General features: G+C 49.9%; 2 protein-coding genes across 8 annotated transcripts in view; one reads left to right on the top strand and one right to left on the bottom strand.

Moving 5' to 3' along the window:
- Window positions 1–3,494: 3,494 nt before the first annotated feature.
- On the top strand, window positions 3,495–20,936 carry LOC105496301 (TBC/LysM-associated domain containing 2). 6 transcript variants are annotated; one of them, XM_071079357.1, is made up of 8 exons: window positions 3,495–3,550; window positions 4,365–4,420; window positions 6,799–6,880; window positions 8,581–8,736; window positions 9,705–9,869; window positions 11,344–11,439; window positions 16,935–17,008; window positions 19,131–20,936. In XM_071079357.1, the coding sequence occupies exons 3-8, from the start codon at window positions 6,848–6,850 to the stop codon at window positions 19,264–19,266; spliced, it is 660 nt and encodes a 219-aa protein (XP_070935458.1). In that variant the 5' UTR covers window positions 3,495–3,550; window positions 4,365–4,420; window positions 6,799–6,847; the 3' UTR covers window positions 19,267–20,936. The 6 variants fall into 6 exon arrangements, with proteins under 6 accessions (XP_070935458.1, XP_011764919.2, XP_011764920.2 ...); XM_011766619.3 differs by lacking the exon at window positions 3,495–3,550 and adding an exon at window positions 3,942–4,027; XM_011766620.3 differs by lacking the exon at window positions 3,495–3,550 and adding an exon at window positions 3,942–4,027 and having other exon boundaries at window positions 6,767–6,880.
- Window positions 20,270–24,339, bottom strand: part of LOC105496528 (SAM and HD domain containing deoxynucleoside triphosphate triphosphohydrolase 1) — a 61,892-nt gene continuing 57,822 nt past the window's right edge. For both annotated transcript variants that reach the window (XM_071079356.1, XM_071079355.1), the window contains one exon: window positions 20,270–23,133. In XM_071079356.1, coding sequence (XP_070935457.1) covers window positions 22,999–23,133 — 135 coding nt within the window. In that variant the 3' untranslated portion in view covers window positions 20,270–22,998. The remainder of the gene's footprint in view (window positions 23,134–24,339) is intronic.

Genomic DNA, 24,339 nt, shown 5'->3' with positions numbered 1-24,339 from the left:
ATGAAGAATGCAGTTGCCAGCCATTCAAGAGTAAGGGAAAGAAGAGATCTCAGAGAGTGAAAATCAAAACTTCCGGCACATGTCAGAGAGTGTCTGGTCATCTTATACTGACCTGAGGTTCAAAGGGGAGCCAATCAGCCCAGTGAAGACTGGGTGTATTCCCTTTTAATCATTTTCTCTTTGCTAATTTCAAGTTTGATTTGCATAGCTGAAATCTTACTGCCTATGCAATTTGTGTACTGCTTTTTCACTTAATAGGGTAGCAGAAGCATATCCCCACACATTTATAACACATTTATAAGCTCTTTGCAAACATCACTTTCATACTTAGAAATAATCCACTGGGCTGGGCGCGGTGGCTCACACCTGTAATCCCAGCACTTTGGGAGGCTGAGGCGGGAGGATCACAAGGTCAGGAGATCAAGACCATCCTGGCTAATACGGTGAAACCCCATCTCTACTAAAAGTACAAAAAAATTAGCCGGGCGTGGTGGTGCGTATACCTGTAATCCCAGCTACTCAGGAGGCTGAGGCAGGAGAATGGCTTGAACCCGGGAGGTGGAGGTTGTGGTGAGCCAAGATCATGCCATTGCACTCCAGCCTGGGCAACAAGAGGAAAACTCTGTCAAAACACACACACACACACACACACACACACACACACACACACACACAGAAATAATCCATTGAATTGATGATGTTCCACGAATCACCTCACCTTTCCCCCTTTTATTGGACACTTAAATTGTTTCCTGGATGACTATTGCAGTTCTGAAACAGGCAGCATGAGGTCTGGCCAAGAAGGCAAATTGCTGGTCACAGTGGCAGCGCATATAGTCCCAGCTACTGGAGAGGCTGAGGCAAGACAATGGCTTGAGCCCTGGAGTTCTGGGCTAGAGTGCACTATGTTGATTTAGTGTCTGCACTAAGTTCAGCATTAGCATGGTGACCTCCCCGGAACAGGGACCACTAGGTTGCCCAAGGAGGAGTGAACTGACCCAGGTGAGAAATAGTAGATCAAAACTCCCATGCTGGACCAGGTGCGGTGGCTCATGCCTGTAATCCCAGTACTTTGGGAGGCCAAGGCAGGTGCATTTCTTGAGGTCAGGAGTTTGAGACCAGCCTGGCCAAAATGGTGAAACCCTGTCTCTACTAAAAAAATGCAAATTAGCTGGGCATGGTGGCACACACCTGTAGTCCCAGCTATTTGGGAGGCTGAGGCAGGAGAATTGCTTGAACCCAGGAGGGAGTGGTTGCTATGAGCCAAGATCATGCCATTCCACTGGATGACAGAAGGAGACTCCGTCAAAAAAAAAAAGAAAGAAAGAAAGAAAGAAAGAAAGAAAGAAAGAAAGAAAGAAAGAAAGAAAGAAAGAAAGAAAGAAAATTTAAAATAGGCTGAGTGCAGTGGCTCACACCCGTAATGTCAACAGTGGAGGCTGAGGTGGGAGGCTCACTCGAGACCAGGAGTTCAAGACCAGCCTTGGCAACATAGTGAGACCCTGTCTCCACAAAAATAAATAAATAAACAAAAGAAATTAGCAGGGCATGATGGCGCATGCCTGTAGTCCTAGCTACTCAGGAGGCTGAGGGAGGAGGATTGTGTGAGCCCAGGAGACTGGCTGCACTGAGCTGTGATCATGTTATTGCACTCCAGGCTGAGTAACAGAGCAAGAACCCATCTCAAAAATAAAGTAAAATAAATAAATAAATAAATAAATAAATAAATAAATAAATAGAGATATAAACATATAAAAAGAAGGTAAACTTCAAGGCCTCAGCATCCAGACATCTGTCAGGCCCTCTGGTATCTGGAATTCCATCATAGAAGTTTTTGTTGTTGTTGTTGTTGTTTTGAGACAGAGTCTTGCTCTGTCGCCCAGGCTGGAGTGCAGTGGTGTGATCTCAGCTCACTGCAACTTTTGCCTCCTGGGTTCAAGCGAGTATCCTGCCTCAGCCTCCCAAGTACATGGGACTACAGGCGTGTGCCCCCACAACCAGCTATGTTATTTTTTGTATTTTTAGTAGAGATGGGATTTTGCCACGTTGGCCAGGATGGTCTTGAACTCCTGACCTCAAGCAATCCACCTGCCTCGGCCTCCCAAAATATTAGGATTACAGGTGTGAGCCAATGCGCCCAGCCTTTTTTTTTTTTTTTTTTTTTTTTTTGAGTCAAAGAGTCTCACTCTGTCGCTCAGGACGGAGTGCAGTGGCGTAATGTTGGCTCACTGCAACCCCCGCCTCCTGGGTTCAGGCGATTCTCCTGCCTCAACCTTCCAAGGAGCTGGGACTACAGGCATGCGCCACCACACTCAGCTAAATTTTTTTTGTATTTTTAGTAGAAATGGGGTTTTGCCATGTTGGCCAGGCTGGTCTTGAAGTCCCGACCTCAGGTGATCTGCCCATGTTGGCCTCCCAATGTGCTGGGATTACAGGCATGAGCCACCGTGCCCAGTCTCCATCATGGAAGCTTTCTAGCATCTGGTTATGTGGCAGTTGATGTTGTTGCCAGATCACATGCTGAGTTTTCCTGACCATGAGGACAAATAATGGGACAGCAAGGCAAACCCCACTGGCTTCTCAAAGCGCTCAGCGGTTCAGGTGTTGAGCTTGGAGGAGGGGTGGCTAGAAGTGCTAGGCATGCGATCCCCAAGCCGTTTATAGCTTAAACACACATTGCAACAGCCATGTTTGAGGTGGCAACAGGGCCCTTCGCTTACTTGTTTTCCCCATAATACATGTCCTTTTGGCATCCCACACTTCCCGGAGGGAACATTGCCCCAGGACACCCGGCCATGAGCAGGGCATCTGGGGACCCGGGTCCTCTCCACCAAGTCCAGCAGAACAGGGTCTCTTCCAGCTGTGGGAAGATGGCACAAGCCATCTGTGAAATGGTGGGCTCACCCACCTAACAGGCCTGTGACCTGGGCGCATTCCCCAGGGATTCCCACCCCAGGGGCAGGCTACTGAAGCCCCTTTGAGCGTTGAAGTTCTGTGAGACAACAGCAGAGCAGTCATGGAGATCTTACTGTGAGCTGGGGACGGAGAAGTAGTCCCCTCTTCAATGGAGCGTCTACTGCATGCTCAACATGGCTTCCTGTGTGTAACCTTACCTAATGTCACCACGGTCCAGTGAGAAACGTCCTCATCTCATCTGAGAGGGAACCAGCAGGGGCCGAGCCTACCAGGCCTGGAGCACAGGGTGACTGACGGAGAACCCCACAACCTCACCCTTTCCTGTAGTGTTTGTAGACCACAGATTTTATTTTCTTTTATTTTTGAGACAGGGTCTCACCCTGTTGCTCAGGCTGGAGTGCAGTGATGTGATTTCAGCTCATTGCAGCCTCGACTTTCCCAGGCTCAGGTGATCCTCCCATCTCAGCCTCCCAAGTAGCTGGGACTACAGGCATGTGCCACCACACCCGGCTAATTTTTAAAAAATTTTTTTGTAGAGATGGAGTTGCGTTGTGCCATGTTGTCCAGGCTGTTCTCAAATTCCTGGGCTCAAGCGATCCTCCCACCTGAGACTCCCCAAATCCTAGGATTACAGGTATGAGCCACCATGTCCAGTCATATCGCAGATTTTAACCTCAAGGGAATGGTCTTCAGTGGTGGGCATCAAGCTCCAAGACCTGGCGTCTGGCAGCTGTGGTGAGAGGTTTCAGGAGAGCCAAGATGCCTGGTATCCCCACCCGTTCGGGCTGTTGGGGGCAGGGCTGGGGGTCAGGGGGATGGCAAGGTCTTGTTTGTGTGTGCTTGTGGGATTTGAGTTTCTGATGTGTCGTAATCACTGCCAGGCCTTCCCAGTTGGAACCAGAGTGGGCACAGGGCCAAGGCTTGCTGCCCTCTGGGCAGATATAAGAGATAGGGAGGAGAGCCCGGAGCCAGAGCCGGGGCAGAGGGCCAGCCACCTACCCGGGGACCAGGGATCGGAGCTAAACCGGCCGCATACAGACCACCAGGTGGGCAGGGTCAGTGCCATGTGTGGCCCCCTCTCTGGGGATCAGGGAGATACGCTAAAGGCTGGGTGAGTACATCCTTCCACGGCTCCCCTATTTCCCTTCTCCCTCTGAGTTCCTCACCCTGCAACTGACCAAGTGACTGCCTGTCCCAGAGGCACCCAGGTGGAGGCTGAGGGGCCACTTGTCAGGGATTCGAACCCTAGACTCTCAAAGAGTCAGTGTAGGGAGATTGTAATAAGTATTGCCACTCACCCAGCACCCACAAACAACATAAGGTACTGTTATCTCACCAAACCGAGGTCAGTAGGTTGGATGCCTAGCTTAGCACCCTAGCTCTCTAGGATTTAACTTCATTTACTCTTACAACCAGCCCTGATGTAGGCGTATATATTAATATTACAGGTGAGGTGACTGAAGCACAGAGATGTAAAGTAATTTTCCCAAGGCCACACAGCAAAGTAAGTGACAAAATCAGGATTTGAACTCCCTGACTCCAGAGCTTGTCCTCTTAACTGCCGTACTACAATGTCAAGTGACTGATGAGTTCCTTCCCTTTTCTGAATGGCAGTTTCCTTATCTCTAGTCCGAGGGTTTTAAGGTTTGATGACCAGAAAGATACTACCTTGAGCTTCCCTAAAAGTACTCGGACATGGGTCAACTTTAAGCACCTGGGTAACTTTGTTGGAAACACTTATCAAGAACTATGTGTATGGCCTTTGATTCAGCATTCAACTTTTGAAATTTATCATAAAGGGTGCAATCAGTTTTATGAACAACGTTCATTGCAGTTTTGCTAATAATTAGAGAAAATTAGAAGTAAACAAAATGTCCAACAGCAGGGGGAACAAATGATGAATGTCCCGTGATTAAATACTGCGCAGCCACTCCAGGAATCATGCACTCCAAGAGCGTAGGGTACCTTGGAGAATTCTTGATTGTTGTTAGTAGAAAAAGTACTTTATAAAACTGTGTGGTTGGACGGGCGCAGTGGCTCAGGCCTGTAATCCCAGCACTTTGGGAGGCTGAGGAGGGCAGATCATCTGAGGTCAGGAGTTCGAGACCAGCCTGACCAACATGGAGAAACCTCGTCTCTACTAAAAATACAAAAATTAGCTGGGTGTGTTGGTGCACGCCTCTAATCCCAGCTATTTGGGAGGCTGAGAGAGGAGAATCTCTTGAACCCGGGAGGCAGAGGTTGCAGCGAGCTGAGATCATGTCACTGCACTCCAGCCTGAGCGACAGAGCAAGATTCTGTCTCAAAAACAAACAAAAAAAACAAACAAAAAAAACTGTGTGGTCAATATGGTATGAACACATGGTGTGATCCCTTTGCAAATGTGTATACATGTGTCTATGTGAAATAAATATAAAAGACTGGAACATACACCCTTGGGGGTTAAGAGTTTATTTGTGACAGATAGAATTGTGAACATTTTTATATTCTTATTCTTTTCTGGTTTCTCAAATTTTCTACAATATCTAAATATCACTTTTTAATTAGAAAAAAAAAAAAAAAGCTTTGGCCGGGCAAGGTGGCTCATGCCTGTAATCCCAGCACTTTGGGAGGGTGAGGCGGGTGGATCACCTGATGTCAGGAGTTCGAGACCAGCCTGACCAACATGGAGAAACCCCATCTCTATTAAAAATACAAAATTAGCTGGGTGGAGGCTGAGGCAAAAGAATTGCTTGAACCCGGGAGGCGGAGGTTGCGGTGAGCCCAGATGGCGCCACTGCACTCCAGCCTGGGCAACAAGAGTGAAACTCCATCTCAAAAATAAATAAATAAATAAATAAATAATTTTAAAAATCTTTTAAAATAATCTATTCTTTTCTTTTTTTTTTTTTTACTGAACATTAACAAAAGTTTATTTATGTTTCAATTTAGAATTGCATCTGTTCCCCCCACCCCCATCTGAAACTAAATATGGAAAAAGAAACAAAGACTTAGTAAAGAAACTTTCTGTTAAGTGACAAGCAAAGCAATGATGAAAGCCTAAAATACATTTATGTTTAGGATGCAAAGTAAAAATAGCTTTTTTTTTTTTTTTTTTGAGACAGGGCCTCACTCTGTCACCCAGGCTGGAGTGCAGTGGCGCAGTCTCGGCTCCCTGCAGCCTCCTCCCCTCAGGCTCAGGTGATCCTCCCACCTCAGTCTTCCGAGGAGCTGGGGTTAAGGCACACGACACCACGGCCAGTTAATCTTTGTTTTGTTTTTTTTTGTAGAGACAGGGTTTCACCATGTTGCCCAGGCTGGTCTCAAACTCCTGGACTCAAGTTATCCACCTCCCTCAGCCTACCAGCATGAGCCACCGCACACAGCCAGATTATTCTTTTGGTCTAGGCATGCCCCCTTCTAGCTTCCGTTCTAATGCACTCATCCGCGTGGAGAGGGAAGTGAATGGCAGCCTGTCAGTCCCGCAAAGGCTTCTGAGATTATCTGGTTCAACATGTTACATGTGGTAAAACTGAGGCTCAGGGGTTCAAATGGGCTTATGCAAGGTCATACGGGGAACTAGAGGCCCCAGACCTCCAGCCTGGGCCTTAGTCATCTGGCCAATGGCCCACAGTCCCCAGGCCAGGCTGCCAGAAGGGCAAGGAGGTGGAAAGGAATTGCAACTAGAATTTATGGTGTATGGTTAATACATGTTAGATGCTAACTGCAATGAGGCCTTGAATGCCGAGTTGCTCACAGACCCACCCAGCAGCAGCTCGGCCTGGGAGTGACAGGTGAGAGGGAGCAAAGGGCAGCTGGGTGGGCATGGAGCTGGCTGGGTGTGTCCCAGGCCTCTCCCTCTCATCTCTAGGCCTCACCTATCAGCGCTTCCTTCCTGGGCAGGGCTGAGGATTCACTCACTGCGCACGGCCGGCCGGGCAGGGACAGGAGAATGAGAGGTCTCCGCTGGCGTTACACTCGGCTGGTAAGGGTTCCAGCTCTGGCTGTGGTGCACGTTAGGAGGTGGAAGGAGGCGAGGTCTCTGGCAGGCTGGGGCCTGGGCTAGGGTTGGATGCGGGTGGTGACTTGTTCCCCTCTCCAGTCCCTCCCTGGCAGGCCTGTGGTTTGGAGCAAGGACTGACTCAGGAACGTGGGGTCTTAACCCCCCTGCTCCAAGGTCCTCAAGGAGAACAGACCGATGTCCCTGTCCCTTCCTCCCTGGAGTGGGTGCTGGATGCAGCTCTGTTCAGAGCCACACACAGCTAGCCCCTGCCTCAGGCCTGAGCCTGGAGAACAGAGCGGGGCAGGAGAGGGGGTCCTGTCCATCTCTCAGCCCCTGAGAGGTCTCTTCTTCCTGGGAAAAGCCTGTAAGGTCATTGTGTGGAGGCGCGCGCACACATACATATACACACTCACACACATACGCATGCACACACACACACTCAAACACACTCAAATGCACTCAGACACACATGCACTCAAATACACACACACATACACACTCAAATGCACTCACACACTCACACATACAGACATACACACATTCAAACACACACACTAAACACGCACATACACACACTCTGGTACAGAGTGGAAGCTCAATTGAATGAATGAGTGATTAATGATGCCCCTGATGGATGTACATATTTACACCATCCCAACTCACACAAACACATTGATATATAAGTACACACATTTACACTCAGTACCTCCTCACATTGATGTGCCTACACAACTCTATTCCAAGCCAACATACAATTCACATAGACAAACACATTTTACATGAACTTACATATATGATCTCACATATGACTGCGTGCATCATTTCATGGGCTTCATGGGGAAACCTTTGGGCTTCCTTTTCTTCCTTTGGAAAATGCTGATAAATAAGCCGGGGGTGGTGGCTCACGCCTATAATCCCAGCACTTTGGGAGGCCGAGCCAGGCGGATCACCTGAGGTCAGGAGTTCGAGACCAGCCTGGCCAACATGAGGAAACAGGCATGCTGGTGGGCATCTGTAGTCCTGGCTACTTGGGAGGCTGAGACAAGAAAATTGCTTGAACCTGGGAGCCGGAGGTCACAGTGAGCCAAGATTGCACCACTGAACTCCAGCCTGGGTGACAGAGCAAGATCCTGTCTCAAAAAAAAAAAAAAAAAAAAAGATGAAGAAGAAGAAATACACAGAGATCACAGACAGCACACACTGAACACACTGAACACACTGAACACACTGAACACAGGCCTGGGCGAGGATGGGCTTTTTGTTGTTTTCATTATTTAATGTACAAACACACACAATTGAAGTTCCCAGGGCTGAGCCACCATCTGCCTTCTCCTCTGCTCCCAAGCTTAGAACTTGATCCCTGCCACCCACCCAGGATCCAGGGCAAACAGGCCGACAAACTGCAGGGCCCATGGCCCCATCTGAGCCTTGTGGGGTGCTGGCGGGGGTCGGGTGACTGTGCTCCAGCCCTGAGCCGGCAGGGACCAGGGAGGAAGCAGGCTGGCAGCAGGGGCAGCATCCTGTCTGTCGTGGAAACCCCCAATACTCTGGGCTGGGCTGGGGGTTACAGGCACATGGGCAGGGAGTGATGAGGGGGCCCGAGGAGGCTCCTGGGCTCAGGAGATGGTAGAAGCTGGGACCTCCTGTCCCTGGACCCACCAGGCCTCTTTGTGTTTTCGCAGCCCACCCAGGTGGAGGACACCCTGTCTGGGGAGGAGGGTAACGAGGAGGAAGAGGAGGAGGAGGCAGCTCCAGACCCAGCTGCTGCTCCTGAGGATCCCATGGTGCCCCAGCTGACAGAAGCCAGCCAAGTTTTGAGTGCCTCAGATATTAGGCAGGTCCGGACACTGCCCATGGCACAAGAATTTCAGCCCTAAACCTGAGTCTCACCCTCCTGCCTTATACCAGCCACACCCAGGGGCACCTAGAGTCATCCTTGCTCTGTTCTCATCATGCATTACTTCTGGCAAATTGCTTCTTCTCTCGGGGCTTTGCTTCCTTTCTTGTAAAATCATCCAGTGTTGCTAGCACCTCCCTCTACACTGGGCCAGGAGGTTAAGGAGGTAAAGAAAGAGGCTAGGACAGGCGCGGTGGCTCATGCCTGTAATCCCAGCACTTTGGAAGGCCAAGGCAGGGGGATTGCTTGAGGCCAGGAGTTGGAGACCAGCCTGGCCAACATGGCAAAATCCTTTCTCTACTAAAAATACAAAAATTAGCCTGGCGTGGTGGTGCGCACCTGTAGTTTCAGCTACTCGGGAGGCTGAGGCACGAGATTTGCTTGGACCCAGGAGGCGAAGGTTGCAGTGAGCTGAGATTGTGTCGCTCTACTCCAGCCTGGGTGACAGAGTGAGACTCTGTCTCAAAGGAAAAAAAGGAAAGAGACTAATTCCTACATAGAACCAGCCCTTGGGAACTGAGGCCAAAGTCAGAGAGTGGGGAGCGGATGAGACGATGGATCAGGAGGAGGGGTTCAGCATCTCTCCTATTCTCTGGCCTCTGGGGGCCGGGGTGACCGAGCAGAAACAGTCCTGAGAGTCCTGACCCGGGTTCAAATCCTGGCTCTGCCATTCACTACCCATGTGAGCTTTGGGCTAGTTGTTCCACCTCCCTGAGCCTCAGTTTCCTCATCTGTAACATGGGAATAACAACCCTTATCTCCGAGGGCTATTGCTAATGGCATGAAAGTCCCTAGAATCAGCAAACTGCTCTATCGTCTATAAAGCACTGGGCTGGATGCATGGTGGCTGTCCAAGCCCATCCCCAGGATATGGCAGGAGGGAGCAAGAACTCCTCCATTCACCTCCAGCCCTGTCCCCAGCTCAGCTTTCACTTCCCACCAAGAGTCACCGGCCATCCCTGGAGTCTGGTCTTCTGCACGTCGAGGGACGGTTTCAGCCTGCAGAGCCTGTACCGGCGGATGGAGGGCTGCAGCGGGCCAGTGCTGCTGGTGCTCAGGGACCAGGACAGGCAGGTGAGCTGGGCAGGGGTGCCACCCGAGGCTCTGGGGGCACCCCACCAGGTACCCATGGGCCCTGACCCAGGGCAGCTCAGGGACAAGCAGACAGAGTGAAAGACTAAGTCACCTGTAACGGACACTGATGATGGCAATGGGACCTGCCCACTCAGAGCCATTCCCCCATTTATGCATTCAACACATCTACATGGGGCGCCTTCTGTGTGCCAGGTGAGAGGTGGGATAGAGCAGAATCAACCCAGAAGCAGCCCCAGCTCTCTTGGAGCTAATGGTCTAAGAGGGGAAGGGTCAGACAATTAAGCAAATAATCGTTTGACTGTAAAACTGCATCTTCATCCTCAGAAGTAGAAGAAAGTGTGGGGGTTGCTGGGCACGGTGGCTCACACCTGTAATCCCAGCACTTTGGGAGGCTGAAGCAGGAGAATTGCTTCAGTCCAGGAGTTCAAGACCAGCCTGGACAACATAGCCAGACCCTGTCTCTAAAAAAAAACCAAAACCAAAAACAAACAACAACAACAAAATTCGCCAGGTGTGGTGGTGTTTGCCTATAGTCCCAGCAACTGCAGCTGAGGGCATTGTAGGGGGGTTGAGGCTGCAGTGAGCCATGATCACACCACTGCACTCCAGCCTGGGTGACAGAGTGAGACCCTGTCTGAAGAAAAAAAAAAAAAAAAAAAAAAAATATATATATATATATATATATATACACACATACACACACACTGGCATTAAACTGATGTCAGAAGGAAATATACCAAAATATTAAGAGTGATTATCTTGGGGAAGAATGAGGGGGATTGGGAGATGGCTTTACTTTTTTTATTTTGCTTCTCTATAACTGCTACTTTTTTCCACGATTACTTGCATAGAATGAATATATATATACATATATATATACACACACACATATATATATATAATTTTTTTTTAAGATGGAGTCTCGCTCTGTCACCCAGACTGGAGTGTAGTGGCGTGATCTCAACTCATTGCAACCTCCACCTCCTGGGTTCAAGCGATTCTCCTAACTCAGCCTCCCAAGTAGCTGGGATTACAAGTGCCCACCACCACACCTGGCTAATTTTTGTATGTTTAGTAGAGACAGGATTTCGCTATGTTGGCCAGGCTGGTCTCGAACTCCTGACCTCAGGTGATCAGCCCACCCTTGTCTCCCCAAAGTGTTGGGATTACAGGCGTGAGCCATTGCACTCAGCCTAGAGTAAGTATATTTAAGAAAAAGGAGGGCCCTGACTGCCCAGAGGAGGAAGCCAGCAGGACCTCTTCCTTGGGGAGCATTAAGGGAAAGGATGCATGAGGATTCCTGCTCTTGGGTGGGGAGCCCCCATGCCCCAGCTCTGCCCCAGCTTCCCAGGTGCCCTCTAGGATGAGCCTGTATTACTAAACCCAAAGAATGAGGGTCGTCAGAGGACCCCCAGCTCCCCTCCAGCTGCAGACTGCAACTTCCGCTTTCCAGATATTTGGAGCCTTCTCCTCCTCGGCTATCCAACTCAGCAAAGGCTTCTATGGTACCGGCGAGACATTCCTCTTCTCCTTCTCACCACAGCTGAAGGTGATGTTCCCAACCTTCCGTGGGGGGAGTGGGGCGTGTGGTGAGACAAAGCTCCTCGGGTCCCAGTGGCCCCCAGCACCATCCTCCACGATGGGCTGCCTGGTGTGCCACTATCTTTCCACAGGGGTAATGAGCAGGGCAGTGGTGGGCAGAGCATCCCCCTTGACCTGTCTGTCCTGCATTTAAAACATACTTGGTGGGTTTGGCTGGGCGCGGTGGCTCACGCCTGTAATCCCAGCACTTTGGGAGGCCGAGGCGGGTGGATCACTTGGTCAGGAGATCGAGACCATCCTGGCTAACATGGTGAAATCCTGTCTCTACTAAAAATACAAAAAATTAGCCGGGCGTGGTGGCTGGCGCCTGTAGTCCCAGCTATTCGGGAGGCTGAGGCAGGAGAATGGCATGAACCCGGGAGGCGGAGCTTGCAGTGAGCCGAGATAGAGCCACTGCACTCCAGCCTGGGCGACAGAGCAAGACTCCATCTCAAAAACAAACAAAACAAAACAAAACAAAACAAAACAAAACAAAACAAAACATACTTGGTGGGTCTCTGGCAACCGCTGACTGGCTGAGAGGAGGGAGGACCATGCTTTCCAGGCACAGGCTGGGAAGACAAGATAGACCTGAGGGCGTGGTGGCAGGATGACGAAGAAGGACACAGCCAGTGGCTTCTCAGGAAGCATGGGGGCCAGGCACCGTGGCTCATGCCTGTAATCCTACTTTGGGAGGCCAACGAAGGTGGACTGCTTGAGTCCAGGATTTCAAGACCTGCCTGGGCAACATAGTGAGACCCCATCTCTACAAAAAATACAAAAATTAGCCAGACACGGTAGAGCACACCTGTAGTCCCAGCTACTTGAGAGGCTGATGCAGGAGGATCGCTTAAGCCTGGAAGGTTGAGGCTGTAGTGAGCCGTGATCGCACCACTGCATTCCAGCCTGGGCAACAGAGCAAGACCCTGTCTCTAAAAAAAAAAAAAAAAAAGAAATACAGGGTGAGGTCATTGCTGGAGGAAGGTGAAGGATCGGGTATCGCAGTCATCACAGGTGTGGGAAGGGAGGGAAGCCTGCTGGAGAACACCGGAGCAGCAGAAGTGCCGCTGGGCTGTGCGAGTGGCGGCTTGGGTTGTGAGGTTAGGGCGCCGCCACTTCTGCGCCTGCTTCTTCAGCAGCATCGGCTGCTCGGCGCAGGCCTGCAGAGAGGGGACACCAGAGAGTGGACTGCAGAGAGCGGGCAGCCAGGGTTAGGGGTTTTGCCCAACTGGTTTAACAGCGGCAGAGAGGGAAAGGAAGTTGAAGGGAGTGACGATACAACATGGACCACAGAACCTAGACTGGAGAAGGAAGGGAGGGAAGCAGGGGGCACTGCGGGACACCAAGGCAAAGGTGGGCTTGGCCTGAGAGGTCTCCCTGACGTCAAAGGCTTGCAGCAGGGACAGCAGTTGGACAATGTGTTGGAAGACAGGATACAGCGGACAGAGAGAGGGACATTTGAAATAGGCTGTGGAAGAGCCACCTGCCATCCTTGCTGAGGACAAATTCTCAGATGTGACCATGGAAGACAGCAGCAGAAACGCATTCTAGGGCAGGGCCTGGACAGGTCCGCGTGGATAGTGAAGTTTACCAGAGAGCTGTGAAGGGTTGGGGGTGGTGAGTCAGAGCTCAAGTTTCTAATTAATGACGAATGGGAGAGTGAAAGGCACAAGATGACTGGTATAGTCGGGTGGCTCGACCTGCCCAGGAGCTGGGTGAGAATAATAGTCCCAAACGCCTTCCATCCAAAGATTTCCTGCCTCTGGGTTATTTATCCACTAAAGCTACTGAGCAGTACCTGCTTGGCACAGAGCAGACTATTTTTACTACTAGTAAAAATGGCCAGGCCAAGCGCTGTGACTCATGCCTATAATCCCAGCACTCTTAGGGAGGCAGAGGCAGGAGGATCGCTTGAGCCCAGGAGTTCAAGACCAGCCTGGGCAACAGAGCAAGATGCTATTTTCCACAAAAAGGGAAAAACAAAAACAAAACAAAAAATGACCAGGTGCGGTGGCTGGCTCACACCTGTAATCCCAGCATTTTGCGGGACTGAGGTGGGAGGATTGCTTGAGCTCAGGAGTTCAAGACCAGCCTGGGCAACAGAGTGAGATGCTGTCTCTTAAAAAAAGTTTTTTTTAATTGTTCAATGGATGAAGTCGTTCCAGGTATTTTGCTATTAGAGATCTCTCCAATGCACAGACTAAGATTCCTTCAGACACATCCAATCACACGGTCATCTGGTCTCAAGACAGGGAGTTCACAAGGAGCTATGGACTGCTTTGCTAAAGGCAAAATATACCATATCAATTGCATTGCTGCCATCAGCTGGAGGGGCTCCATCAAGCTTCCCAGGATCCAGGAAAGGGTGAGGGAGGCATGGTGAGCCAGTGCTGGTACTACTCATCACCACTTGCCTTCCTGAACTTAAGTCTTAGTTCTAAAGGTCTAGAATTTTCCTTCCATTGCACTGACAGCTCCTAGTAGAATCTTTTGCTGGTTCCTCCTCATCTCCCCAGTCTTTCAACATCAGAGCTCAGGTGTTGGTTCTCGTATCTTCTCTAGCGGCCCTCATTTATTCTGTGGTCTCATCCATTCCCACAGCTCTTCATGCTGCCTGTATGCTAATGGCCTCTTCCCTGACTCCAAACTCACATATATCCAACAACTGCCCATCATCTCTCTCTGCATCTCAAACATGGCATTTCTTTTCTCTTTTTTTTCTGAGACAGAGTCTCACTCTGTCACCCAGGCTGGAGTACAGTGGCACCATCTCAGCTCACCGCAGCCTCCACCTCCTGGGCTCAACTGATCCTCCTGCCTCAGCCTCCCAAGTAGCTGGGACTACAGGCACATGCCACCATGCCTGGCTAATTTTTGTATTTTTTGTAGAGATGGGGTTTCACCATGTTGCCCAGGCTGGTTTTGAATTCCTGAGCTCAAGTGATCTGCCTGCTTCCACCTCCCAAAGTGCTGGTATTACAGGTATAAGCGCTGCATCTGGCCCCAAACATGGCATTTCCAGCTTATCATGTCCCAAACAGACCTCCTGGCTTTCCCTCACAAAGCCTCCTCCTCCTGCTGTCTTCCCCCATCAAATGAATGGCATCTCCCTCTCCTGCTGCTGAGATAAAGTCTTGAAGTCCTCCTTAACTGTCTTTCACAACTTTACATCTGAACTGTCAGCGAATCCTGACAGCTCTGCCTTCTCTCTATATTCGGGATCCACCACTGCCATGTCCTTTGCTGGCATCTTGGTTCAAGCCACCATCATTACTTGTGTGTCCCTGCTATTGCCTCCTAAAAGGTCTCTCACTGCCTCCACTTCAGTCAGCACAGTAGCTGGAGCGATCCTTTCAAAAGGGAAGCCAGGGCAGGGCGCAGTGGCTCATGCCTGTAATCCCAGCACTTTGGGAGGCCGAGGTGGGTGGATCACTTGAGGTCAGGAGTTTGAGACCCATCTGGCCAACATGGTGAAACCCCAGCTCTACTAAAAACACAAAAATTAGCCAGGCATGGTAGTATGTGCCTGTAATCCCAGCTACTCGGTAGGCTGAAGCATGAGAATCTCTTGAACCTGGAGGAGGCGGAGGTTGCAGTGAGTTGAGATCGTGCCACTGCACTCCAGCCAGGATGACAGAGTGAGACTCTGTCTTAACACAAATTTAAAAAAAGGTGGGGGGAAGCTAGAACTCATAGCATGTCACTCCTTGGCTTCCTCTTTCACTTGGGGAAGAGCCAAAGTGTGTCCAATGATCTACATCCCTACGCCTTCTGGCCTCTCTCTGAATGGCATTTCTTGCCACTCTTCCTTTCCCTCACTCTGTTCCAACCACACTGGCCTCTGAGCTGGTCCGCAAACATGGAACTTCACGTCTTTAATATAAATAAAGAGAAATAAAACAGGGTCTGGGAGGAAGGGCTACTTCAGATAGGGTGGTCCAGGAAATTTCTCTGAGATGACATTTGGGCTGAAGGATGAGAGGTGGGCCCTCTGAGGATCTGGGGGAAGAGCATTCTGGGCAGAGGGATTCTAGGGCAGGAATGGGAATGGGCTTTGGGTGTTCCAGGGATGGAAAGACTGGTGTAGCTAAAGTGTAGTCAATAAGGGGGAAAGGGGCCAGAGAGAAAATCAGGGGTTAGAGCTGGCTGCACTTTTAAGTTTTGACAGTTTTTTTTTTGTTTGTTTTTTAGAGTTGGGGTCTTGCTCTGTTTCCCACGCCAGAGTGCAGTGGTGCAATCATAGCTCACCGTAGCCTCCACTCCTGGGTTGAAGTGATCCTTCCACCTTAGCCTCCCTAATAGCTGGGACTATAGGTGCACACCACCATGACCAGCTAGGTTTAAAAAAATTTTTTTAGGGCCGGGCACAGTGACTCACGCCTGTAATCCCAGCTCTTTGGGAGGCTGAGGCAGGCAGATCATGAGGTCAGTAGATTGAGACCAGCCTGGGCAACATGGTGAAACCCGTCTCTACTAAAAGCTGGGCGTGGTGGCGCATGCCTGTAGTCCCAGCTACTCGGGAGGCTGAGGCAGGGGAATCGTTTGAACTCTGGAGGCGGAGGTTGCAGTGAGCCGAGATTGCGCCACTACACTCCAGCCTGGTGACAGAGCGAGACTCCGTGTCAAAAGAGAGAAAGAGAAAAAAAATTTTTTAGAGATAAGGGAGGGTCTTACTTTGTTGCCCTGGTTGGTCTAGAACTCCTGACCTCGAGGAAACTCCTGGCCTCAAGCTATCCTTCTGCCTCAGCCTACTGAGTAGCTGGGATTACAGGTGCACACCATCACACCTGGCTAGTTAAAAAATTGCTGGGATTACAGGCATGAGCCACTGCACCAGGCCCAGGCTGCACTTCTGGCCATTGTTAAGTTGAATTTTATCCCCACTGCAATGGGAAGCCATTGGAGGACTTAGGCAAAGGGAACATCTGATTTGGACGTCGAACAGATCACGCAGATTGCAGTGTGGGTATGGCTGTAGGTACAGGCAGTGGAGGCAGAGGGACCAGCTGGGAGGCTGTGATCCAAGCAGAGGACGGGATAGAAATGGCGGCAGGCAGGCTATGTCTAGAGCTGCGAGGCTTGTGGATGAGCTGGATGTGAGGCAGCGCTGAAGCGCAGGCGGGCTGGTGTTGTCCGGGTGAGGCAGTATCAGTCCCCACTCCTGGCCTGGACTGCTCCCCTCCTCCCTCCAGCTTTGGAAGCAGGAAGCCTCAGAGGTTGGTGTCCTATTCTAGAACAAAGTGGCTTCTAGGCTGTAGGAATTCAAACTAAAGGGCATGTGGCGGTGACTCCAAGGAGACTGAGAAGAGAAACTCCAAAATCCCTGAACCCGGAGTCCCACCTGCGTCTCGGCTGCGGCCTGGATGCTGTTCCCGCCACAACATTGCCACCCAGTGGTTCGGGGTCAAACTGCAAGGGCGGGACTCGCTCCCGTAGTAACCTGAGCCTTTCCCTATCACCCAGGTCTTTAAGTGGACTGGAAGCAACTCTTTCTTTGTGAAGGGAGACTTGGATTCACTGATGATGGGCAGTGGCAGGTGAGTGTCTCAGTCCTCCTGAGTCTTGGGGTGGTCTGTGTTCTGGTCCCTTTCCCTCTGCTGAACTGCTGGGCGAGGCTGCCCTTGATTCAATGGGGAGGCTGGTGGGAACTCTCAGGCTGTTCCCTTCATTGCTCAGCCTCCCAGCCAACCCCCTCACCCTCACGCTAAGCCAGTATTAAGCAGAAAGGATGGATGAGTGCCCCCACCGAAGTGTTACAGCTGGTGACAGTTTAGTCTGAATGTATGCAACTTTTGGAATTCCACATGGTTGGATGAGGCTAGCGTCAAGAGATGAGTGTGCCTCGTTTTTCCATCAGCCCAGGAATTGCAGGGGACATAACTCATTGCAGGAGCCTCCCTTGGTGAGGACAGCGGGTAGAGAGAGGTAGGAAAAAAAAGTTGTTGATCTCATCCTGGTGTGACCTTCACATTCAGGGGGATGCATCTTATCCTGAGGGCAGGGATGAGAGCATTGCTTGATTAGTACCAGGCAAATTCTTTGCTCTCCCAACTTCCTGAAAAGCCTCCACTGAGGGGCAGCTTGGCAGAGAACACATCAGCCATTGCTGATCTGCAGGAATTCACTTCCTAGCTCCGGCTGAGGTTTTCTACCAAATAAGGGGATTCGAATGGATGCTCTGAAGTATTTGGGCTCTCAGAGTTTGCACCCCGAGATGTACTAGCTTTGGTTAAAGAATTGCCATTTTTAATTTTTATTTTTTAATTTTTTTTGAGACAGAGTCTCGCTCTGTCGCCCAGGCTGGAGTGCAGTGGCGTGATCTCAGCTCACTGTAACTTCCCCCTCCCAGGTTCAAGTGATTCTCCTGCCTCAGCCTCTGGAGTAGCTGGGGACTACAGGTGCCCACCACCACACTCGACTAATTTTTGTATTAAGAACTGCCATCTTGGGCCAGGATCATGCCTGTAATCCCAGCACTTTGGGAGGCCAAGGTGGGCAGATCATGAGGTCGGGAGATCGAGGCCATTCTGGCTAACACGGTGAAACCCCGTCTCTACTAAAAATACAAAAAAATTAGCCGGGCGTGGTGGCTGGCGCCTGTAGTCCCAGCTACTTGGGAGGCTGAGGCAGGAGAATGGCATGAACCCGGGAGGCGGAGCTTGCAGTGAGCTGAGATTGCACCGCTGCACTTCAGCCTGGGCAACAGAGCGAGACTCCTACCGAAAAAAAAAAAATTGCCATCTTGGCCGGGTGCGGTGGCTCATGCCTGTAATTCCAGCACTTTGGCATGAGATGGGCAGATCACTTGAGGTCAGGAGTTCGAGAGCAGTCTGGCCAATGTGGTGAAACCCCGTCTCTACTAAAAAATACAAAAATTAGCTGAGCATGGTGGCAGGCATCTGTAGTCCCGGCTACTCGGGAGGCTGAGGTGGGAGAATTGCTTCAACCTGGAAGGTGGAGGTTGCAGTGAGCTGAGATCACACATTGCACTCCTGGGTGACAGAGCGAGACTCCGTCTCAAAAAAAAAAAAAAAAAAAAAAAAAGAATTGCCACCTTAAAAATGCTCCAAATGTTCTAAAACTGGGCTGTGGTGACAGTTGCGCCACTGTATATACTTATTAAAATACTGAACTGTTCAAAAAATACTTAGTCAGGCGTGGTGGCTCACGCCTGTAATCCCAGCACTTTGGGAGGCCAAGGCAGGCAGATCGCTTGAGGTCAGGAGTTCAAGACCAGCCTGGCCAACATAGCAAAACCCCATCTCTACTAAACGTACAAAAATTAACCAGGTATAGTGGTGGGTGGCCTGTAATCCCAGTTACTCGGGAGGCCGAGATAGGAGAACTGCTTGAACCCGGGAGGTAGAGGTTGTGGTGAGCCAAGGTTGTGCCACTGCACTCCAGCCTGGGTAACAAAGCAAGACTCTGTCTCAATAAATAAATAAACAAACAAATAAACAAATACTCTCAACCCCATGGGGAACAATGTGCTGAGTCCCCAGTAATTCAGTATAAATTGCTTTAAGGGGAGGTAAGACAGGTGAAACTGGGCTGCCGTCCTGGCATGGCCAAGAGCTGATTGGCATGGCCAATCAGTGGCAGAGCCTGAGGGTTTCAGCACACAGGAGTAAGCTGCACCAAGACTGTCCTCTTCTCTAGTGGCCGGTTTGGGCTGTGGTTGGATGGAGACTTGTTTCACGGGGGAAGCTCCCCTTGCGCAACCTTTAACAACGAGGTGCTGGCCCGGCGGGAGCAGTTCTGCGTCCAGGAGCTGGAGGCCTGGCTTCTCAGCTGATGGCCCTGCGGCAACAGGTACTCAGCCCTGCTCACGATGCCACCCAGGCCTTCCTGACACACGGCAGCCTGCGCTGTTCGAAACACAGATGCTGAAGGGCCCTAGAGTTGGCTGAGGCTGCTGGCCAGCCTCCTTGTGGCCTGGGGACCCAAGATACAGGTGGGGGCAGGCACTGCTGTTTTGCAGAGGTGACTCTAAAGGATTAAAAGATGCTTACACCTTACCCAAGCAGCACCGAGACCCTAAGCTAACAGGGCCTTAGAAAACTAAGAAAAATCTGCATCCCTTCCCATGCTAGTGCCTGCCTCCTGGCAAAGGGAAGATTTTTCACTATGCTGTTCCCCGCCAGCTACTGAACGAGGAAAACCAACCTCATGAACATTATCATTTTAGAGGTTCTACAACGAATTCATGTTTATAGTAGAAAAACCAGAAGACATTTAAAAAAATGAAAATTGCCTAAAATTCAACACCCCCAACTCTAACATTTTCATGTATATCCTTCCAGACAATGTTCCATGAATATGTGTGTGTGTGTATTCTTACAGAAACGGGATTCTACTCTGTATGTGTGGGAATGATTTTAACTTACAGAATATTGTCAAACCTTAGAAACCCGGGCTTGAGCACTGGAACTAATAAAGACTCTAGCAGCATCATTCCTCCTCTGGCCTGCTGCAGAACGTTGAGGCCCTTTTGTCTGCCACCAGTGCCAGGTTCTTGTGAATCTGCTATTTAATTTCATGAGGAAGGTATGAAAGGAGCAAATGAGTAATATGCATATTCAGACAAGGAGGTCGAAAGCTTTGTGGAACACAACTTTCAAGATGGAGATACATTCACGAAGCTTTATTGCAGCTGTTTCCCTTACCCAGTTGAAGTGGCCAGTCATTTTAATTTGCAGTTCTATTTACATTCCCAGGGTAACCACGTTCAGTAACTCTCTAGAGGCTAAGCTGTTAAAATTTCCATTTTTATACAAATAGCGAAGATGTTTCTTTCCTTCTTTTTTTTTTTTGTTTGAGACAGAGTTTCGTTCTTGACTCCCAGGTTGGAGTGCAGTAGCGATCTTGGCTCACTGCACACTCCACCTCCCCGGTTCAAGTGATTCTCCTGCCTCGGCCTCCCGAGTAGCTGGGATTACAAGCACACACCACCACAATTTCGCCTGGCTAATTTCTGTATTTTTAGCAGAGACTAGGTTTCGCCATGTTGGCCAGGCTGGTCTCGAACTCTTTACCTCAAGTGATCCGCCCACCTCGGCCTCCCAATGTGCTGGGATTACAGGTGTGAGCCACTTCGCCTGGCCAAGATGTTTCTTAAGGAAAATGTAACCTTGTAAATAGCGCAGAGTTATCATAATGAAAACAGTTGCAAAGAACATAAAGTATAGCTGCCTTACATGTAACAAAAGATGCAAACAAAATCCATTCAAGTTGTTTCACAGACAGCACAGTGACACAGTATTAGGACTACAGAATCTCAGAGTAAATCACAATGATTTAAAGGTAAGATACACAGAAATAAAATGATTTTAACACAATATGACATTCCTGAGGCACCTTGGCTAAAATGGGAGTGACTTAGTGCCATGGCTGACCTCACTTGTGCGTTGCTGAGCCCATATGTGAACAGATCGCCCCAATACCATGGTAGGCATGAGAGGAGAAGGGTTTTAACTATTCTCTTATGAATTGTAACCAACCCCTATTATCTACTGATGGATGGAGTGGAGGGGGGCGGTGGGGGGGGTGGGGTGATCATACAGGATGGCAGACATTCCAAGTACTCTTCACCCCAGTGTGGACGGAACAGAATCTGGCTACACGGTGGCCAGTGACAGACTACTGGGAAATCTGCTGGCCTGTGGTCTGAGTTCCCCTACACGCTCAGGCTGCCCCTCACTCCCAGTGTGCCAGGGAGGCTTAGTCCGGGGAGCACCAGAGCGGAAGACATTCGGGGCTCATGGCTCCTATCCCCACTAGCCTGCATCTTCAGCACCCTCTGGCCACCACCAGCTTTGGCTCTAACTGCAGACTTTTTTCTTTTTTTTTGAGACGGAGTCTCGCTCTGTCACCCAGGCTGGAGTGCAGTGGCTCTATCTCGGCTCACTGCAAGCTCCGCCTCCCGGGTTCATGCCATTCTCCTGCCTCAGGAGACTACCACGCCTGGCTAATTTTTTGTATTTTTAGTAGAGATGGGGTTTCACCATGTGAGCCAGAATGGTCTTGATCTCCTGACCTTGTGATCCGCCCGCCCCGGCCTCCCAAAGTGCTGGGATTATAGACATGAGCCACTGCGCCTGGCCCTGCAGACTTTGTTCTTGGTGAATTGCTATAGAACTGGGAATAAGGTGTGCCCTGGGCACAGGGACACTGCCCCACCAAGGTGGTGCCCCCTCCACTGCTGGGAAAACGAAGTTACCTAGGGAAGCCTGGAACCCACTGGGCAGTCACTAATTTCCCCACAGGCAGTGCAGTGTTTGCACTTTTTTTTTTTTTCCTTTTTTTTTGGAGATGGAGTCTCACTCTGTCACCCAGGCTGGAGTGCAATGGCGTGATCTTGGCTCACTGCAACCTCCGCCTCCCGGTTTCAAGCGATTCTCCTGCCTCAGCCTCCCAAGTAGCTGGGACTACAGGCGCACGCCGCCACGCCCGGCTAGTGTTTGCTCTTAAATACACAAAATGCACCGAACCAGCAAAAACAAAGTCCCAGGTCTGAGGAGCTCTGCGGATGGTGCCTGTGACAGCCTCTAGCCAGCTCTCCAGGATACTCAGAGAGCAGGTCAGGGGAGGCTTTCTCCAGGCGGGGCGGTGGGAAGGCCCTCTGGACCGGGGGAGTGAGTATTCAGGAGACAAAGGCACTGCCCAGGTCTGGAACCGCCACGGAGCCAGGGCACAGCCTAGTTTGGGGCATTCCTCTGTCACTGGGGGTAGGGATCTCCCAACAAGAGGCGGCTTTAGGCTCCACTCATGAGGAGGCCTGAGCTCTCAGATCTTCCCCAAAACCTAATCAGGCCTCTCACCAGTGTGTTGGAGGCCACTCCTGGCCATCATCTCCAACTGTTTACCTCAACTTGGCACCTTGTAGGGGGCTAAAAGGGTGAGGGGAGGTGTTTTTCGCCTATGCTTGAAGAGGACTGTCCTCAAACTTGAAGTGATAGGGAACTCTTCACCGGGGTAGGATCTGATGTTTTGTTTTTAGCCATGTTTGTCTATGACAATGTCAACTTCTAATTCCAATTTGTACCCTTGTCTCATTTCTACATTAAAAACAAAAAACAATCATCCGTCATAAAAGTTCAGAGTAAGCTGGGTGTGGTGGCACGTGCCTATAGTCCCAGCTACTTGGGAAGCTAAGGCAGGAGGGTCACTTGAGCCCAGGAAAGTGCGAGTCCAGCCTGGGCAACAGAGCAAAACCTTGTCTTTTAAAAAAGAAAAAAAAGAGAGTTCAGAGTAGATAAAAGAGTTGTTATTCTAAGAAAATAGACTACCGAAGGAGAAAGACTTTAATAATACTAAAAATAGGCAAGGTAATACTTTTCATAGTATAGTAAGATTTGCCTAATACCATCTTATTTCTTTGATTAAAAATTACTTAGCTTCAGCATGCGTGTACATTCAAACTGCAAAATTAAAGCATGAGTTATCATAATTGTGCAGAATTCTAGGAGTGAAGCCCCTAAATGAATTGTGCAGGGGAGGGAGTTTGTAAACAGCCGACTACAGACGTTCACTTTGGGTCATCTTTAAAAAGCTGGAGTCTGCTTTTGGATGCTTCTCGGAGGCGAGTTGGACTTTGGACTGAAGTCCTGTAGTTCCATTCCTTTTTCTGAGGTGTTATGAGTGGGGCTATAACATCGCCATCCTATTAGAAGGAGAGAGAAAAACAGAGAACAGAGAAAAGCCAGTTTCCATCATCTTATTTGTGAGTGAAAGTCTCAGGTGCGCACATCCTCATCTTGCATATAGATTGCTTCTAGATGTCCTCACTCCAGGGAAACTCCAAATTACCTATGCCCTGTGGTTGGGACCAATTAGAAACACTACAGTCTTATGCAGGAAGAGCCTTCATGAAAACAGACACTGGCCTCTGCAGAGATGACGGGAAGCAGCATACCACTGCCCACCTCTATGGCCTCCTTCACACACCTTCATGGAGCACAAACCCTGTCCTGTTTGCCCAGGAGAAAGACAGGATGCACTGAACCCTTAGGTTCTCTCTCGCCTGGTCCCCTCTGTAATAAATGGCCCAGGTCTACAAGATGACAAAGAAGGGGAGAAAAGACAGTATGTACCTGCAGAATTAAAATTTTTCTCTGTATCAAAGCTCTAACGTTGGCCCCATCAGCATAGGCTCCAGCCAAAGGACCTCCTCCACCCAAAATAAGGGAGAGATCCAAAGGGAGGTGATACAATGACCTGAAACCACAGAGGTAAGAAGAAGCAAGGCCTCCTAATACTCGACTCTATGCTAACTGTTCTGAACTTGTGTGTAGATCCTCTTTGGTTACGAGAGGATGCAGGATCTTGGAGAGCTTCTGTTGTATCAGGAATACAATGCTGGTAGGAGGACTCGTGCTCCTCATCTGCCTGTTTGCTCTCAGATCCATTCTTCACTCCTCCTCTCCCTACTCTGTTTCACTGGAGCCACTCCGGTAAATTACATCTCTCAGCTCCCATGCCTGCTGGTTTCCAGTTAGGTTTGGTCTCTCTGGTGGGAGACGAGGTGAGAAGAGGGCAGAGAAATCAGGTTATTTCTCTCCCTACCTCCTCTGGCATGAGCGGCAGTGGCAGTGACTCTTTTGTGGTTCTAGCTTCTGCAGGTGGCCCCAGCTCTGGGACTCCCACCTGCTCCCTTGGTCTCTCCTATCCTAGAGGTGGTAGCAGCTTCCTGCTTTTGAATCACCATCCTCTGTACTCATTTAGCTCTGCCAGAACTTTTGTATCTCATCCCCCATGTTAAATTTCTTCTGTTGAACCACACTGGATCTGACTTGATAGAACCATTAAAAACAGTATTTAAAAAATTTATCATTATTATGTTTTTGAGATGGAATCTTGCTCTGTCACC

The sequence above is a fragment of the Macaca nemestrina genome, chromosome 15, assembly GCF_043159975.1.
Source record: "Macaca nemestrina isolate mMacNem1 chromosome 15, mMacNem.hap1, whole genome shotgun sequence".
In the NCBI taxonomy this organism is placed as follows: domain Eukaryota; kingdom Metazoa; phylum Chordata; class Mammalia; order Primates; family Cercopithecidae; genus Macaca; species Macaca nemestrina.
This window is presented reverse-complemented; position numbering and strand designations above follow the sequence as displayed.

Bases quoted from the DNA above. Each gene is read 5' to 3' on its own strand.
- LOC105496301 (XM_011766617.3), top strand. From the start codon at position 3,777: ATGTGTCGTAATCACTGCCAGGCCTTCCCAGTTGGAACCAGAGTGGGC. The intron at 8,737-9,704 runs GTCCGGACACTG...ATTCACCTCCAG, and splicing joins GTGCCTCAGATATTAGGCAG to CCCTGTCCCCAGCTCAGCTT. The intron at 17,009-19,130 runs GTGAGTGTCTCA...CCTCTTCTCTAG, and splicing joins CTGATGATGGGCAGTGGCAG to TGGCCGGTTTGGGCTGTGGT.